Source organism: Falco biarmicus, chromosome 7 (genome assembly GCF_023638135.1).
Source record: "Falco biarmicus isolate bFalBia1 chromosome 7, bFalBia1.pri, whole genome shotgun sequence".
Taxonomy (NCBI): Eukaryota; Metazoa; Chordata; class Aves; order Falconiformes; family Falconidae; genus Falco; species Falco biarmicus.
Genome location: NC_079294.1, coordinates 32,089,594 through 32,107,993, shown reverse-complemented (window position 1 = coordinate 32,107,993; position 18,400 = coordinate 32,089,594). Strand labels below are relative to the sequence as shown.

Below are 18,400 nucleotides of genomic sequence, written 5' to 3'. Positions count from 1 at the left end.
TCTTCCTGTTTTTTCATCGCTGGCCTATTTCTAAAAATCTTTCCCTGAGGACGTAACTCTGGCTAGATGCCACTTGCAGCATCAGGTTTGGAATCTGAAGCCACCTTCTTTTTGAGGCAGAGTCCTATAGTTGTGTATACTTTAAACAGTTGGTTCTTTAGCTGTAATATGGGTTTTGCCAGGCACTGCCAATAGAAATCCTCACTATAGAAATTACTTCCAATTTATTTTAGAGTTTGTCTTCAAGACCTAAAGAGAATTTTTCTTATACAAAAAAGGGCCCTGAAAGTTTAAAATGATGCTCCTAACAACGTAGGAGAAGCTTTCAATCAATAATGGAGACCTACTTGAATTGCTTAGTCTCAATAACTGTCTATATTCCCACTCTCTTTTCCTGGTATAAAAATTTCTGTTTAAGTGATAAATAATCTTGGTTTCTTTCCTGTGGCATAAAGCTTTGGGCTCTGAAGCTTGACAAAGATCCAGTGTAACTTTACCACGGTGTTGGCATTTAGACTACCAGCTGGTGGAGCAAAGACAAAACATTATTACTAAAGTTAACTCTAAAAATAGCTAAATAAAACAGTTCTACAAGTATACCCCAGAGAACAGGATTAATTTTAAATCTCGATGAAGCTATTTCTTGTCTCATTCCAAATTATTCCTGTCACAGCACATCAGCTGAGGCACAGACACAGGCCCAGGCCTGCAGTCCTAGTTCCTGAAGTCCTAGTTCCTGAAGTCCTTAAATTATGATCAGGATTTCACCTCAGTAAAACAGGTTCCCCTCTCACAAAATTTCAAAGTGCAGCAATGTGAACCAACACTATATAATGTGTTATCTGCCTCATTTTGTGGAGATTCAGAGGAGTATCTAAAACAACTCTTATTGTAAAAATATGTGGTATATCAGCATTAAGAATCATTATTTGGAAGTCTCAGAGTACTCAGATTTTTGATACACATGGTACACGTTACTATCCTTATACTCACAAAGCTGAAATGTCTACTGCTTTTACGGGAAGAATAGCTAGGCCAGTACTAACTGCCACTGCTTCTCTCTGTCGACAGCAAATGAAGTAGTCAGAATGCAGGGCCATGGAAGCACCAGAACATGCCATGTGAAGGGCTTCCTATGTCTACAACAGAGTAGTCCTCAAAATACAAGAAGGAATTTGCAAGAAAATCCGCTAGGTACTCTTGTTTCAGTCACTAGCATGCAACATTCATCAGGGCACCATCGTGTGAAAGTGTTCTCAGGTTTGTCATAAAAGGACAGCTTCACCTGCTTTTTAAAGGGTTTGTACCTTTGATATATTCTAATACAAAACGTTATATTTTCCCATCTACATCCTCATGCAGTTTCCATTCGATGCATCCATAGGTCTTGATGTAAACTGGTACAATACTATTATTTCTTGCCAAAGCAGGCAAAGGATATAAAAACATAAAGTAGTAACATTGAGCAAGCACAAGGATAAAAGCTCCTCACAAGTACAAAACATTGTAAACACTTGGAACTTTCCACAGAAGGTGATATAAAGGGAATTATTATACTTATGTATTAATTATGTGCTATCACAAAATGAACTGTGCAACTGTTAAAGTTATTATCAAATGCCAGTTCTCATCTAAACAAAAATAAAACAGACTCAGTCTCCTGCTGAGAAACATGCTATTCCTGTATGTGATTTGACATGTAGAAAGAAAGAAGCATTGTAAATATTTAGCTGGATATTCCTATGCAGATCTTCTCTAGGAGAGCATGATACGGTTTTCCCCAGGGCAACAGAACAAATTTTAGAAGTCAAGAAAACCCACAGTCCTTTCAACTTTGTTTATAGAAACATACTCTGAAACATAAACGTAACTGACATCATCTCCAGAGGATAATTTGACAATGCATAAGGAAGAGCCACCACTGATCTTGTTGCAGCTTTCAGGTAGTCTTCCAGAAATCCATGTAATGTCAAAGGGTTCATTAAATACACTGCAGTTGATACTTTATACTCTCTGGTCGTTTCAACCAGTACTTGACTTCACAGATTCAAAGTACAGATTCAATATTAGAGTAAGTTGAACTAAATCTGTTCTGCTGTTGATGAGTGATCTACCAGCTGTGACATCTTCTCTGCTCATGTTCCAGCTTATAGTAGCATGAGCAGTCATGCAGTTGCACATTTTGTTGGAAGAAAGTACCTGAAAAATTTGTTAGAATTAGCAATGGTTCCCTAAACTGACCAAGACTGCATGGCTGCAATAACATCAGTGCTGGCACACAAAATTTGCCAGTAACACACAGTCATGTAAGGAAAGGAGAGAAGAGCTGCTTTTTCTGATATAGGAAAAGCTTCGTTCAACTTACTTTGACTGTAAACTACACACGAGGAAACCTTAGCTTCAAGAATATGATAAGCCAGACAAACATAGTGCTAAATCTCAAAGCTATTTCACCCACTCCTGAGCACTGTTCCCACACTCCACTCAAGTCCTTTGTGCTGAAACAGGTCGTTTTTAAGGTGCACAAAGTCCTGGGTCACACAGTCGACCTGTTTTAAAACTAACAACTATGTTCAGGGTTTGTCTCAGATAAATCCCCCAATGTGTACACGGACAAAACCATAGCACAAACACTACAAGGGGGAAAGGATTGGCCCTGCAATCTTCCCACACTGACTGGCCCAAGAAAGAGAACTGAAATGAAGATTTTCCTCTCTCCTTGTCTTTTTTTTTTTTTTTATTAAGATTTCTCAGAGCACTATATTAACTCTGGTCTGTATATTTACAGCTGGTTTGTCAGCTGTAGTTTCTACTCAGCAAACAGGATCAACAAAAGCATTTATGTGACTTAGTGTCATTCCAGCAGACTAAAGGTACACCCTTCACTTTAAGGTAAAAGAATAAATTTCATATACATAATTTATTTGCATAACAGAGTCAAGGCCAAGCAACTAATTAATCCATCCAACTAAGTCCATCAGGAATGAAACTTTTATAAAACTGAAGTTGTAATTTACAAAATAAAAGATATGTGTGTGTGCGCATGTAGGCTGAAGAAATACTTTTTATGTTAATATTTACAGCTTGGCACTATAGTTGAAAGAATAGTTCTCCAACGCACTTAGCATGACAGCTGGATCTTTCAGTATTCTATGTATGCAACAGGGCCAGAAATTCAGAAGTAGTCAGAGTAGCCAGTTCTCATGCTTATGTAGCACAAATAAAATTGACAATGTTTCCATTAGAAAACCAGCTCCTAAAGTTATATTTAAACTAAAGCTTCTGTTTAGAATCAAAGGTGAGTTGTCTGCACCTACAGAGAAAATCTCCAAAACTAACATGATGAAAACTAAAACTAGAAGAAAAATCAAAAAATCTTTTAAATAGTGGTTTTGACACTCACAATTAACAACATATTCTGTATAAAAGGATGTTTAGAATTTAGGAATATTCTAGCTAATCAAGGATGGCTACAATAAAGTACAGGGTGTGGGTTTTTTCTTAACACATGCTAAGTTTATAGGCACTGAATTCCTTTCAACCTAGATAAAGTATCTATTGTGTCTTCAAAACCTGTGCTAAATGTTTTGGAGGGGGATTTTGTTTTCTAGAGATAGGATCACTCCAAAACCAAAGTACAGTATGTTCCCAAAAGGATGAATAATTCAATCTCCCACCTTGACAACTCATTATTGCCCTGTTGTTTTGAGTGTGACAGAAATGTCAAGGCCTGGAAGCTCTAACACTAAGCAGACACAAGCAATGGGAAGTAGCTGAATACAAAATAACATAGCACACACAACAATGTAAAACCCCTAGGGAAATCTACTCAGTCCTCAGAAAACAAACCACTCCACAGTGTGCATGCTATACCCAAACCAGATTCACATCGGGCAAAGAATATATATTTTGCTATTGGCTGTATGCCATAAAAAAGTGATCTAGAGTAAGACATATAAAAGTAGCAACATCAATCAAACATCAGAAAACATGGAAACTAAGACTACAGGCAAAAGTTTGTAACAGAAATAAAAATTACTGTTCCTGAGCTGCTTATTGCCACTGTCTTGGTAAAGGTCACCATGCCCTCAGGTGGAACGCAAACTATTCAGTCACTTTAGTGCAAAGTCTGGCAGCTTGTCTGAATCTGCTGATGGTATTATGATAAGCCATCAATCTTGACACTGACGTGGTTGAGATGCACATAGATATTTTGCTCTCCTCCTTCTTCTGTTGGGCCAGCAACATGTGAAACACAGTCAGAATACAACTCTTCAGTGATTCCAGTTAGACTCTCCAAAAACCACCAAGCACTCCAGCTTAAGCTGTAAAACATAGATCCTAGACATTCAAATGCCTCTCCCTTTTTAGGTACCTAAATCCAATTGATTCCAATGGGAAGTTAAAAAACATCCTTAACAACCTGGTCTAAGGAAGTCCAGTTCCTCAACCAGAATCAAGGTTAATTGAGATTACAACAAAAGACAGTCCAATTTGCTACCGCATTCTTATTAAATTAGAACTTGTTCAATCTAATTGCAGAATGTTACCTAATTAAAACAGTACTCTGGGCAACAATGATCTAAACTTGAAGTTCACCCATGGTTACGTCATATTAAAGTGACTCTGGCCACCAGGAGACCTACCGAGTCCTTTCCTCTTCCTTGCACAACTGTTTCTATATACACATGATGAGCCAAACCAAGGAGTTGATTTAGCTGAAAACTAATCTGACTGAAAATTATCAGCTTTACCTAGATCACCTTGCCAAACTACCTCAATACATAGTTATTTGAAGGATAGTACTGGCAGAGGAAGGGAGACTGAAAGCAAAGTCATCCCCTAAACATAATAATTAAAAAAAATAGAGAAACTTGCTAGGATTATCAAAATTACAATTAGCACTTTAGACTGTAAAAACAAACTGGTAGGTAACAACAGAAAATTCATTAAAATGAAGCCACATCTCTATGAAAGTGAGATCTCAAACAGGATTAATGTGTAGACATACTCACCACATGCTAAGAACATTTGCAGACACGTCATACTTCAGACAATGAACAGAAATTTACAAAATTTATAACAACACATCATGGCTAAATATAGCCAGACAAGACACGGTGGAAATACAAAATAATCATTAGATAGATACAAATACATACTAGATGAGCAGAATAAATAATTTTACAATATCAAGAAGTAGAAGAGCATGCCAGAAACTCCATAATATTATTGGCAAATGAGAAGTAAATACAAGAGGTGAAAAAAGAATGGACTGACAAAACTGATGAGAATTGGGGAATTAATACCTTCTCATATACACAGTATAGCAAGTATCAGCCACAGAAAAGAAAAAAAGACAAAAAACCCCAAAACACCTCAAACATAAAAAAGCACACGCCAAACCAAACCACCAACACTATTCAGGCATCAAAAACCTCAGACAGTAAAAGGCAGTACTATTCTCTTCAACTAGGAGATGTCAATGTACTTGTTTTCAGATTACAACAGTAAAAGACTTCAGAAGCAGAAATTTAGAAAAAGCAAGTATCCATTATTAAACATGCAACAACTCTGCATATAAGCAGACCAAGGTATCTAAATTCAAGGCTGGGGAAGAGAAGTTGGGGGCAGGTTTTGGAGGGAAAAGTTGGTGTGAAAAGAGAAGAAAGTGGTTGGGCTGTTTTTTGTTCAGAATGAAAGTCATTAAAATGTGAGGGCTCTTTTTAGATTTTCACAGATAATAATTAGTAAACATTAGCTTTGCTGTATCATACAAAGGTTCTCTCAGTATTAGTCAGCCCCATAGTACCATACAAGCAATACCAAAGACACCCTCCTCAGTAAATTAAAATTCTCCAATCTGCAGACTAGGGTTACATAAATGACAATATAAAAGACAATGTGACACAACATTAAGTATTTTGATACTACCTCTAGATAGTGAAGAGATTTTCTTTCTATTATTGTTCTTGTATATTTCTTAATGTATATGGAGATAGCACCATCCTTTCCAAATGGGGCACAATACAGATATCATTAACAATTCATTTCAATGTCACCAAAGCAATTTTTATGGTGAGATTTTCAGAAAAGGCAGTGTCTTTTTGGATAAAATCAAGGAGAGTCCCACATAAGGGACAACCTGAAGGACAGCAAATAATGCATCTGTGTGAGAAACTGAAGCATGAAAAGACCAGGCTGATATTGTTGTCAAACAGGAACAGGAAGGGGTAGTGTATTATAATAGATCAAAAATGCCACACAAGCCAAAAATACATACTTTTGTACATTATATAAAGGATACTACCTGTGTTACAGGCAGCTTTTCAACTCTAGTACAGGGAAGGCAGTACGCTATTGAACAGCAAAAGCTTCCAATGGATTATTGTATTAACATACCTGGACAATCACAGTAAGCGATTGACTTATGAAAAGCTTATCAAGGCAAGCTGAAGCGAAGCTACCTTTCAGCAATGAGGACAATGCAGAGACAAAAATGAAAACTTCATCACAAAGAAAAAAAATATTATGTCCCCAGAGCAGCTGCTCAAGTAGAGAGAAAGCAGATGAAGATGTTAAGAGTTCAAGGCCAGGGTGAAAAGCAATTAGTAAGACAAAAGATATGAAGTGGAACCTTTTACCCTTTAATAAGGCAATGATCCAATAAAGACATAATGCTGGAAACATGATCTTTAATTGGGAAAAAGCAAAGAAATTTGCTGCCACATAGGAAAAGGAAAAAAAAAGTTAAACTATGCTGATTGCAGTCTAAAATTGATATGCATCCTTTGCAATGATATACACCACGTGCAGACTTGTTTCCTCTGGATTTCCCTAGAGTCAACAGACTCCTTTGATTACAGGAACTATTAGCAATGCAAGTTTTAAAATCTACTATTTAATAAAGTTAAGCATTAAAAGAAAAAATAAACAAAACTCAGTATCAAAAGTAGTATCAGTGGAGAAAAATGCTTACCTAAAAATAATGACACAGACCCCAAAAAGAGAAAATTAAGGCACTGAGAATATCTACCCTAACCATTGAAGACAAGCATAGACTAGAAGAGCACTTTAAATAGCAGAATAAGCAAACTGAGAGGGAGCTGCAGCTGGTTCTCCAATTACTAGGCATTGTTTAAAAATGCAAACTCAAATTAAAATCCCTCAGAACATTTGTACTCTCAAAGATGACTTACACAGTAGTTGAAAGATCTGTATTTTAAATTATCAAAATTAAAGTTATTCAAGTAGCTGCCAGTAAATATCCTGAAGAACAAGAAGAAAGAAGTAAAATAAATAAATAAATAAAACACCACCAGAACACAGGGAAGTATTTATATAGTATCTTCTATTGTATTTCCTACGGACTATAAAACTAATCCTCAAGTTTTCTCTTCCGAAAGCCCAGACATATACAGTATGATCAAACAGCTCTGTTATCAGTCTGTGATAACTGTTCATGCCTTAGAGTGACTATGAAATCACTGAATGATTGGTGTCATTAATGTTAACACTTAGGGAATCTTGCAAAATCAACTGCCGAGGAAAAGAAGATGAAGTACAACTCAGTGTGGTGAGGGCCATATTAGAAACTCAGAAAAGAAACGTTTATACATGTATGCAGGCATCCTATTCTATGCAATTTTTTTACATGACAGTACTTATTTTTGTTGCCTACACGTTAAACGAGCAGAAAGTAAAAAAAAAAAAAAAAAACAAACACCAAAAAAACCTACTACTGAAAGACAAAGTAATAGTGAAAAGTAAAGCACTAAAAAAGCTCTGTGTGAGCACAACAGTCAGCAGTGTTTCACAGTAATGTTAGGAAATACCTGAGTAGATAAACAGCCCTTTCAATATCACCGAGTTCTTCATCAACTGTCAATCTTTCTATTTCTTCTGGTGTCTGTCAAGCGTGAAATAGAGATTATGAGTTTACAATGCCTTACTGTTTCATCGCTTTAATCTTCTTAAAACATCCCCTTCCTCCCCACACAACCAGGGATAGTTCCACGTGCAATTTGAATTTAATCCCTGAAATCTGCAGCCAGTATTTCAAATTCAATCAAATAAATCTTTCACCAGGAAAAGACGGAATGCAATAGAAGTACAGTTCCATGTCTGACGCTACCACTATTAATCACTTAAAGTCTAAACAAATCACATATAAATTAATGTAAAGACCTAAGCTAGTCTTTTTTTTTTTTTTTTTTCTTTTCTTTTTCGAGGACGATACTCTTACAGGGAAAATACTAAGTCCCTGCTACATAGAATTCGAGGCCGTTTATTCCAAAATGACCGAAAACAATCTTTACTATTCTGGTCCGTAAAAAATAAACTGCTTGTTCAGTTAGCTGTGCATAAATCAAACAGACACAATTTCAAATTGACTTTAAAGCATCGTTCTATTTTGAAGTATATACCTTCAGGCTCCTGCGTACTGGCCTCTCTATAATAGTTAGCTCCTGCAGGTCTTCTATGTATCCAAATAAATTGCTCTGACTAAAATCCATTTTGGAGAAGAGGATTATCGGACGCATGTAACACTACAGCCTCCGGCAGCCGCCGCTCGCCCCGAGTCTCACATCGCACCGGAGGAGGCAGGACCGGCGCCCCGGCCGCGCCCGCCGCCTCGCCGGGCGCACACACTGCGGCAGCGCCCGCCGCCGCGCCGAGCCTCCCGCCGGGAAACTTTGTCCGCTCGGCCCGGGCGGGCAGGCAGCGGGGCCGGCGCCCGCAGCCCCCGGTGCCGGCAGCCCCCGGCGCGGCCCCCGGTGCCCCGGCGCGGGGGGAGCTGCGAGCCAAGTTTCCCCTCTTCGCGGGCCGCCCCTGCCCGCAGCGGCGCGGGGCGAGGGGGACGGCGCCGCCTCTGGGCCGGGGAGGGGGCGGCGGCGTCTCTCCGCGCAGCGCCCGGGCTGCGGGGCTGGCTCCCCACCGGGGCAGGGCGCGGAGCGGAGCAGCCCCCCACCGCGGTGCGCGGGTGCCGCCTCTGCGCGCCCCCCCCCCCCACCCCGGGAGGAGGGACGGTTGCTGCGGTGCAGTGACGCTCCCCGCCCCCGTCCCGCGGCGCAGCCCCCCCAGGCGCCCTCCCCGGCGGCGCGGGGGCGAGCGCGACGGCTCTCCCGGGCCCGGCCGGGGCAGCCCCGCAGCCCGCACGGCGCCGGCCCCCGCGGTGGGGCCGCCCCAGCACCGCCGAGCCGGTCGCCGGGGCAACGCGGCGCTACAGCGGCCTCCGCGGGGCAAAGCCGCTCCCGGGCGCGGCGGTACCGAGCGCGCGGAGGGCGCCGCCCCCTCAGCGGCCGCCACCGCGCGCGGGGCCTGGCCCCGCCGGCCGCGCTCCCGCGGTGCTGCCAGCCGCCCCGCCGGGCTCCCCCGGCACCGCCTGCCCCACCTGCCCCGCCGGGCTCCCCCTGGCACCGGCTGCCCCGCCGGGCTCCCCCTGCCCCACCGGGCTCCCCCTGCCCCACCGGGCTCCCCCTGCCCCCGCCGCCCGGCCGCCCCCACCGGGCTCCCCTTGGCCTGCCCCGGCCGCCCGCCCGCCGGGCCCCTCTTTCCCAGCTATGGGCTCCCCCCTCCCTCGGCGACGACCTCCCGGAAGCCGCCGGCTCCCAGGCCTGCTGCAGCCGTGCCCACGGGGCTCCGTATCCCCACTGCTACCGTCCCCCCAGCTCAGGCAGCATCCCCTTCCAGCTGTGCTGGAGCTCCTCACCAGTCCTGCCCCACTGTCACCGCTATTTCAGAGCAGAATTGCCCAGGTGGAACCTATAAACACGCTGGTTTTGATGAAAAGTCCAAAGCGGGTTCCTTCCCCTGTGAATGCTTTTACATTAATCTATAAAAAAAACCCAAAGAAAAGCTTTGGACATCCTGGCAGCAAACCGCAACTCTACACCAAAGGTGTCGCTTCCACTCCTCACAACTTCGTGCGCCTCACGGTTACAGCCCTTCCCCGGCACAGGTCACACACCGCTGGCACTTCCAGCAGGGCAGGTCTCCGTGAACATCCTCCCCAATGGAGGCAGTTAGGCCTTGGATGCCAGAGGATTTAGCGTTCTGGCTCACAAATACAGTACACTGGGGCTACAAGGGAGAGCATTTATTTCAGAATAAAGGTATGACATTTTTAGCCCCGACTGGTGAACAAATAAGCATGGAAAATCTTTTTTAAAAATTTAGTGTGACGGCTTCCTTTGGGGTGGCTCAGTAATGCAAAAGGCATGCAGGACAAGAATCAACACACAGAGCTGCACTTAGCTACTGAGCTAAGTAATTCTCCAGGCCTGAAGACAGCAGCCTTTGCAATGATCATATGGAACACAACCAAGCAATCACACTCACACCAGGAGTTTACACACACCACACGCACACACCCCCCCGTAAATATTTCACAAGGGCCTATTTCAGTGGGCACAACATTTCACTACTACGGTGAAATGCCCACATGACCCAGTGAGTTTCGTTGATAAAGTATAAAATTAACTCCAGAAACTGTAAGGATTAGATAATACTATGTAGTATATTGCCCAGAATTTGTTTAACTTTTATTTTATGATTGGTAAGTACCTCAGCTTCTATTTAGCAAAAAGTAAATGTGGTCCTTTATGTGTTACTTCTCTGCATACCAAATAGAGCCTTTGTTAGGCCAAACCCCTGTGCTCAGTTAAACCACTAAAGCAGTAAAAAATTAAAGCATCTCCATTAATTTGAAATGTATAACAGAATTACTAGCAGAAAAATCTAATTCAAAGTACATATAAATAATTAAACTATTATGTAATAGGAAACCAAAACCATTTGGAGTTTTCAGGGCATGATGACGAATGAGAACAAGAAATACTACTTTGAACATCTCCTTTGCGTTATTCCCTTTTAACCAGAGAACATCATCAGACAGCAAATATAATAGTTATAACTGAACCCAAGTCCTCTCAGAGTAGGTAACTAACTAGCTCCACAAGGGGGGGGCGGCGAATAATTATATAACATTCTCCTCTCAAATTCAGAATCCTGACATGCAGGCTTCGGCCAATGCTAAGTATTAGTAAGACATACTGCAATCCCAATCTCAGTTAGAAAAATTCTTTTTGCAAGTTCTTTCACAGCCAACTTGTGGTTATTTCACCTTGCAAATACTTCCCATGAATCGTAAAGGTTTTATGAGACCAAAGACATTCTCTTTTGTGTGCCTTGAATTACGAACTCATTGCAGTTTTCAAATCAGGTATTTCATAACTCAGTTTTAAAGACTGAAGAATGTGGAGTTTAGATACATAATTAGACTGATTTATCATAGTATGTTTTACATAAATTTTGTAAGCCAGTAAAGAGGAGGGTGTTTTATAAACACGTAAACAGCTCCCTTAACGCCTTTAAAAATCTTTCTAACTTAGCCCAGGACACACTGGGCAGGCATGAATCTCATCAATTTCAAAATTGGAAGCTTTGTCAAAGAGATTTACAAATATCCTGGAAATGTGAAAAGCAGAATAAAAATAAGATTAATTATTTTCTGTAAATTGAATACTGGACCAGAATAAAGATCACTGAAGGAATTATCTTGCCCAGATTCAATATAAACACATTTCCTTTTGACCCACAGATTTGCCAGACAGAAGGAGAAAAAAAAATAATAAAAAAGCTTGCATATTTTGTTCCAAAACCACATATAGAAAAATTAATCCCCTCTGATAGTAAATCTGCAGGCATATTCACCCCAAGTGGTCTGTCATTCTCATCTGTGATGAAAGTCACGCATCACTTCCCTTCCACTGTGGCTACATGCAGCTCCTCCCTTTTCCACTACTCTCTTCCCCCAAATAAAGCTCTACTTTCAGCTTCATTCTAACCTTGTCACAGCTATTGTAATAGAATAAAGAGCTATTTCTTACTGCTTTTGTGAAATCCAGAGTGAACTGGAACCTCCATTTTAACACAGGAGCCACATAAGCTTGCGAAGCCAAAACAGGGCTGATTTTAAATAATCCTTCCTTGATGGAGACAACTGCAAAGCACCTGGGGAAATGGCACTCCTCCCTAGGGGAAGAAGATAAATCCTGTTATTTGTGCCTTTGAAAGCAATAAACTAAATGCAATACAGATGAAATCAAAAATAATGAAATAGATGGAAGGACTTTGTACCCGAAGGATTCTTCAAGTACACTGACCTGACCTAAGGACTCCTAGGTGCAGGGATTTGTCTTGCACAGATGCACAGTTCTCCTTTGCCACCCAGCAGCTAGGTGTCTGCCTTCTGGAAACTGCTCTGAAAAGGCTGTGATTCTTCCCCTAACTGTTCCATGTTCCCAAAGAATTAACCTGTAAATCAAATTACTCACAGAGAAGTTAAAAATTTAGGAAGTCTCAGCATGTATTCTAATGCCCGAATCAGCTGGAATATGAAGGAACTGGTTTGGGGGGATTTGGAAAGACATGCCAAGAAATGCTTTCAGGCTAAATGTCTGCACTCCATCCAGGTTAAAAGCCAGAATTTCTTATGGAATGGCAAAACCAGAAAAGGAGGAAAAATACAGCAGAATATTTTTGGATTATATTGGAGGGGGGAAAAAAGGCAATATATTTTAGGTCAACTTGAAAGCAATCTTTTCTTTTTTTTCTTTTTTCTTTTTTTTTTTTAATTTAGACTACCAAAAAGTTTCTGTAAAGGTCAAAATTAAACACATAATTGTTCATTTCCTCTTTTTTCTGTCAATTTCATACTCCACAGAAAAATATCAACCAACCTTTTCGTAAAGTACACTATGTAATTATGCACTGTGTAATCACAGTTTGGCTCAGGACTCAGCATGTAAACTGTGCAGAAGTTCAATTCAGTCTGTTTACCACCATTGAGAAACAGCCAGAGTTGTATCAGTGGTCACTCACCATTTCCAAATGAGCATCCTCTGCCTGCAATGGTTTGCCCCTTTCATTTTTATTTTTTTTTTTTTTTTTTTTTACAGTTCACCAAACCCTTAACAAATGCAGCTTTAATGTTCCATCTAATGCCTTAACCTTAAAAAGATTTTTCATTCCAGTCATACTCCAGGTAAGAATGTCTCCACAAACAGTGGTTCTTCGGAAAATCTTCATGTCAAGGCAAACCTGTAAGAACATTAATGTAAACGAAACACAAAAATCTGGGTCTACATCAGAACAATGCTTGGAACGTAGCATACACAAACCTCAGCAGGAAAAAATATTATTTAGGGTTTTTTCCAGTTTGTTGCTAAGAAACTGTTGCTTCATATTACTATTGTCATTTGCAGAAAATTTCTGATTGTTCTTTTGCCACTTTGGTCATCTCGTTGGAACACCTATATCATTAAAAGGGTTATAAAGGAAAGAACGCTGGAATATACTCACTGTGCTTTCATCTTCTTTAGCTTGGTCTCCCGTATTCTCTCCTCTAACTTAATACCCTCCAATAAGATTGTTTTACAAGAACATAGGAAAGATCCTTTTTTTGTTTTTACATAATATATAACATTTGTAACATTGCAGTCACTGTGTCCTTCATGTCTTTCTGTAAGAACTAGTAATGTTCTCTTTCTATAGTGTCTAATCTGCTACCCTCTGTCCAAAAGTAGTTAATAGCACATGCACAAAGACAGAATAACAACAAAGTAACTAGAAAGCACCATTTTTCCTCCTGTCTTCCAGCTATTTGTTGGATTTTTGCCCTGAGAATAGGATCTAATAGCAAACTACTTTATGAAGTTTAAGTGAATTATTCCCTATTGTAAAAAAATGCACATTTTTTTTGTCCAGGTTTACTATTTTTTCAAATATTCACGTAAAGCAGAATTTATTTACATTTTAGAAATAGGAATAGTAATGACAAAAATCTCAGTGCCATCAGTAGGGAGTTCTACATCACAGTCTACCAGGAATTTTCTCAACCCTTCACAATGAACCGGGAAGGGAAAACACCTCTGGACCCAGTAACAGATTAAACAATACCGGGCATGGTACGGGACCTGAGGGTCAATCTTTCAACTCCTTCAGGCCAGGCTTTAATGCCCACCCAGGCACCTTGCCACAGGCAGTGAGGATGCCAGCACACTAACCTGGGAGGTAAGAGTGTACCAGTACAGACATGGCCAAGCCACGCCAGTCTGCCTCACAGCCCAAGACTGGCACTGCTATATTCGTAACAGAGATAGCCGATGAGTCCACTTCCTCGCTATGACAACCATGAACACTATCTGTCATATGCATGTCAAACTTTATATTAAAACTAACAACTTTTTGCCTTCAAGTAATCTTTACTCATTGGTTGCCATAGAAACCTCAGATTTCCTACCTAAAATTACTGTTGGCCAGTTTACTGAGTTTCTTCTTGTGCCAGTGCTGTCCTTTAAACTATTTTTCCTTTCCTGATATTTAAAGACTGCAGCCATGCCTGCTCTAATCCTAGGTTAAACAAGCTAAGCTCAGCATTTAGTCTTCACTCCTAAAACAGGCTCTTCATTCATTCCCCTGATCACCCCAGCAGTCCCCTTGGTATCTGCTACAGTTTGACTTCACCCCTCCTGAATTAAGGTGATGGGAATATAGTATTGCAAGTAAAAATTCCAGGAAAGTAATGCCTCCTGTGAAGAATGAATTTCTGTACAGGAATTTGGTTACCAAATATACTACACTGGCAGCCCACAGTTAACTTGTGATTGATTAATACTCTCATCCACAGTGATCTAAAACTAATTAACTCCCATTTTAATTGTATAAATTCTCAGTAGTAGCCTTAGCTGAATGGTACTGCACTTTGTATGAGTAAATTCATCCAATTATTCTGGTCCTCAAGGTCATTTCATTCTGCCTGATATCATAATTCCTCTCTGTATTAATAACTGTGTCATCAGTAAATTTAATGTTGTATCACAGTTATTAATGAAATAAGATTAGTCCAAAGACTTTAAGAAACTCCTTGAGTAAATTCCATGTACCCAACAGGTCAGTCTGTCAATACGCACACTGATGCGCTCCCCCAAATGAAACATGCATTTCCCTTCCTCTTTAGCCAGCTCCCTTCACCTCAAAGTTCTCTCCTATTCCTTAATCATTTCTCATATAAAAAATATTTTGAGGATGTCCAGATAGATTAGATGAACTTTATTTTTCTGCCCAGAAAACCAGTCACCCTATCACGGTAACACACCAACATGGCCCGATTTCCCATTTCCCCTTGGTTAACCAGTACAGCCTTTTGTTTCATTTCCTATTTTCTTCATAACTCCCTTTATCATTCTTCCTTTCAAAATACATTCTGAAGTATTTATTGCATCTGACTGCATCTGTGACCATTGCAAATGTTCCCCTCGTGTCTTTGCTATTCTTCAGTCACACAGAAAAATCTTTACCTTGATATATCTGTGCTTGAAAAGGTCTTTGCTATTGTAACTAGAGTTAAATGTACCAGTACTCTTAAATCTCATGCCTGGAGATTATCTTGTTCTGGCTTTGTGAAGACATTAGCCAAAGCAGCAGCACTATGTCTTTGACAAAGCCTATTATATACCAAAAATGCTTCACAGAGGTAAGCAAGCAACTCATCTGCAAAGTTAGAACAAAGAGCAAAGAAAGTAAAAGAAAAAAGCAGCACAGGCAATGGGGTATATGTTTTCAAATAAGCTTTAACAATAGAGAACTAATAAACTGGAGAAACATAGGAAAAATGTTGCAGAACGCTGCAGAAGACAGAAAGAAGAATCCAAACTAAAATTCTCCTCCAGTTAACAACCAGTTATTGATTTTATAATAAATAACTCCTAGAGTTATTATTTTTATGGTCCTAAGATCTTGTCAGATCCTAGAACAGTATTCCAGAACTTTTAAATATGACAACAAAAGCCTTCAGCCTGAGATTGCCAAGATTTTACCTTCCTGCTTCAGAACCAGGACAACCAGCCTCACTCATCTGGCATGCCAGAAAAGACAGAAGAGCAGATTCTGCAGCCTACAAAGCACAGGAGGCATCAAGTACACCACAGACCATATGTTTTTCATGTGCAAAATGCACCATAAGTATTAATATAAATCACAGTATGGTGACATTCTTTTGTTAGCAGTAGTGGCTATTAAAATCAGCAGTTAAGCAGATACTGATCTTACTGCAAGTGATAAAGAAAAAACAAGAGAGAAACCAAAGAATTTGATTACTGAATGAAAGCCTACATCAGTTGCTCACATGCAGATTCAGCTGTTCCTGGCACTGAATTCAGCTGCTTGAACACCAGTACTGGTCACAAAGGTCTCTGGATCGACCTATCTTAGGAGAAATCTTTTATATGTTACAAAACAGAAAAATATTAATTGGCAAACTACGATATCTAGTATCTAACACTGCACAGTAGGGACCAAATGACAATCTCTGGGCTACTGATCTGCAGGACTGTAAGCTTATAGCTGGGAAGGACAGAAGGATCAGTTGACAGCTAAAGTTCTGTAATAAAGACATCAAATCCCTCAATTTCTCTTGGGCCCTCAGACATATTGGCATAGATAATTTGGAAATCGTTGATAAAATAATCAAATATTTATGTACTGACATGAGTTATGCAAGCAGAATGGCATGACTTGTTAACTATTAATACCTGTTATTATCTTCAATTCACAATTTCCTGGTATTTAATTAACTGTTGATCTAAAAACGTCCTGGGGGGTAAAGCAAACTTCTGTTTCATTTTTCGTGGATAGATGCAAGAGTTGGCTTTGCATCGTCAGCAACGGAAATATATTTACCAAGAGTGTAACAGCTGACTCTTTGGTAGGACACAAATGCACACTTCCCCTTGACAAATCTGTGTCACAACATACCAAAGCTGTGTCAATTTCAGGTTACAAAAGCTCAGAAAGATTCATGTTACTCTCAAACTAAGCAAATGTTTAGTTCCCTCAGTTATCCTTTTTCAAAGCAACTCAGAAAATGAATGCCTCTTACACAAGTCCATACCATGGCAGTAAGAAGAGTCACAGCCTCAATGTAGGCAAGACCATTCTGAACCTCCAAGTTCATTAGAAATAGGCATGTGCCTTCTTTCAAATTAAGATTTAGTAATAAATAGTCTATAAATAGCATCTAGAGCTCCATACTGATCAAGAAGAAAAGCCAGCTGCATCCACAAATGGATTCTTGAGGAAAAAAATCAGAATACTCCTATGCCTTGTAAAGATATGTCAGTAATTACATTTAAAAACATAATTCAGCATGATTTGGCAAGTCATTTCCATATTCAATTTTTCTTTCAGGACAGAGGTACAAATTCTGAACTATATATGGAGAGATTTTTTACTTTTTATTTGGGATCAACATTAAGTCAGCCACACCAGAATTTGAGAGAAATCTGTTTCCTTTGTTTCTGCTAATATCCAGGGAAAAAAAAAAAAAAAAAAAAAAAGAGAGAGAGAGATAAAATGGAAAAACTGTAAACCAGCAAAACTGTCACTTACAAATTTGAATCCACACAACCTGGAAGGAAAGATACTTTTAATGAAGGAATGCATAACGACTGCTGAGACCCCTAACTAAACTTGGACATGAAGATGCAGTCACAGCTCCTATCAGTGAGCTAGCACCATCAGTCATTGCTATCTCCAGTTCAGTACTACATAAATAGGGTTTGCTGGTTGAAGTGTTAAAGCTACCGTATCAAATCCTGCTCCCTGAACTTCCTTTGAGATTCTCACTGATTTCAACTGTTTCTTACAAAGCATCAAATGTTCTTTAGCCTTGCTCACATGAGGATATGAAGTGGAAGCAACTCATGTTACGCATTAGCAGGTCATTAACAATGATTACCTGAAGCTGTCCTTGAAAACATTTAATGTGCTTATTTCTGCCTTTAGCCTTACCATATTAAAAACCAATAAAAAGCAAAGCAAGCAACCCTCTGTTTTCCTATATTCTCACAGAACCAAGATACCACAGAGAAGAAATAACGGCAATTGTTGGTGTAATCGCACCTTAATCTACTGTCCTGGTCTGTACCACCTAGAAACCTGTTTTTTCCTCTCTTCCCCATATTTACTCCCAAAAGAAGCTGTTCAGAGTATCAGAGTACCAGCCAATCTTTTAGCAGAAGTAAAAATCTCCCATTATCATAGCATATAATTTCTGATGTCCTCTTTCTACACCCAGATCAAATTGCAAAAAGCACTTGATCACACCAGAGGGAGGGGAAAAAAAAAATAATCATGCTGTGACCTCAATGGTATGCTTGCTTCTATAGCTATTTGCAACTCTTCTCCAAATCGCATTGATTTTCCCACAATACTCTTCTAAACAGGGAATAATAAAGAATACATTAACACATGAGCAAGTATGAATAACAAGTTTTTTTATTGAATGAGCAATGCTAATGACATTCAACCTTATCTGCTAATTTCAGAGTTGAAATTT

The 18,400-nt window shown here is 40.0% G+C and overlaps 1 protein-coding gene across 2 annotated transcripts in view; it reads right to left on the bottom strand.

The window, feature by feature from the left end:
• PPP4R4 (protein phosphatase 4 regulatory subunit 4) overlaps positions 1-9,036 on the bottom strand; it is a 70,527-nt gene extending 61,491 nt beyond the window's left edge. For both annotated transcript variants that reach the window (XM_056347524.1, XM_056347525.1), the window contains exons 1-2: positions 8,427-9,036; positions 7,836-7,909 (exon numbers count right to left, since the gene is read on the bottom strand). In XM_056347524.1, coding sequence (XP_056203499.1) covers positions 7,836-7,909; positions 8,427-8,543 — 191 coding nt within the window. In that variant the 5' untranslated portion in view covers positions 8,544-9,036. The remainder of the gene's footprint in view (positions 1-7,835; positions 7,910-8,426) is intronic.
• Positions 9,037-18,400: the final 9,364 nt, after the last annotated feature.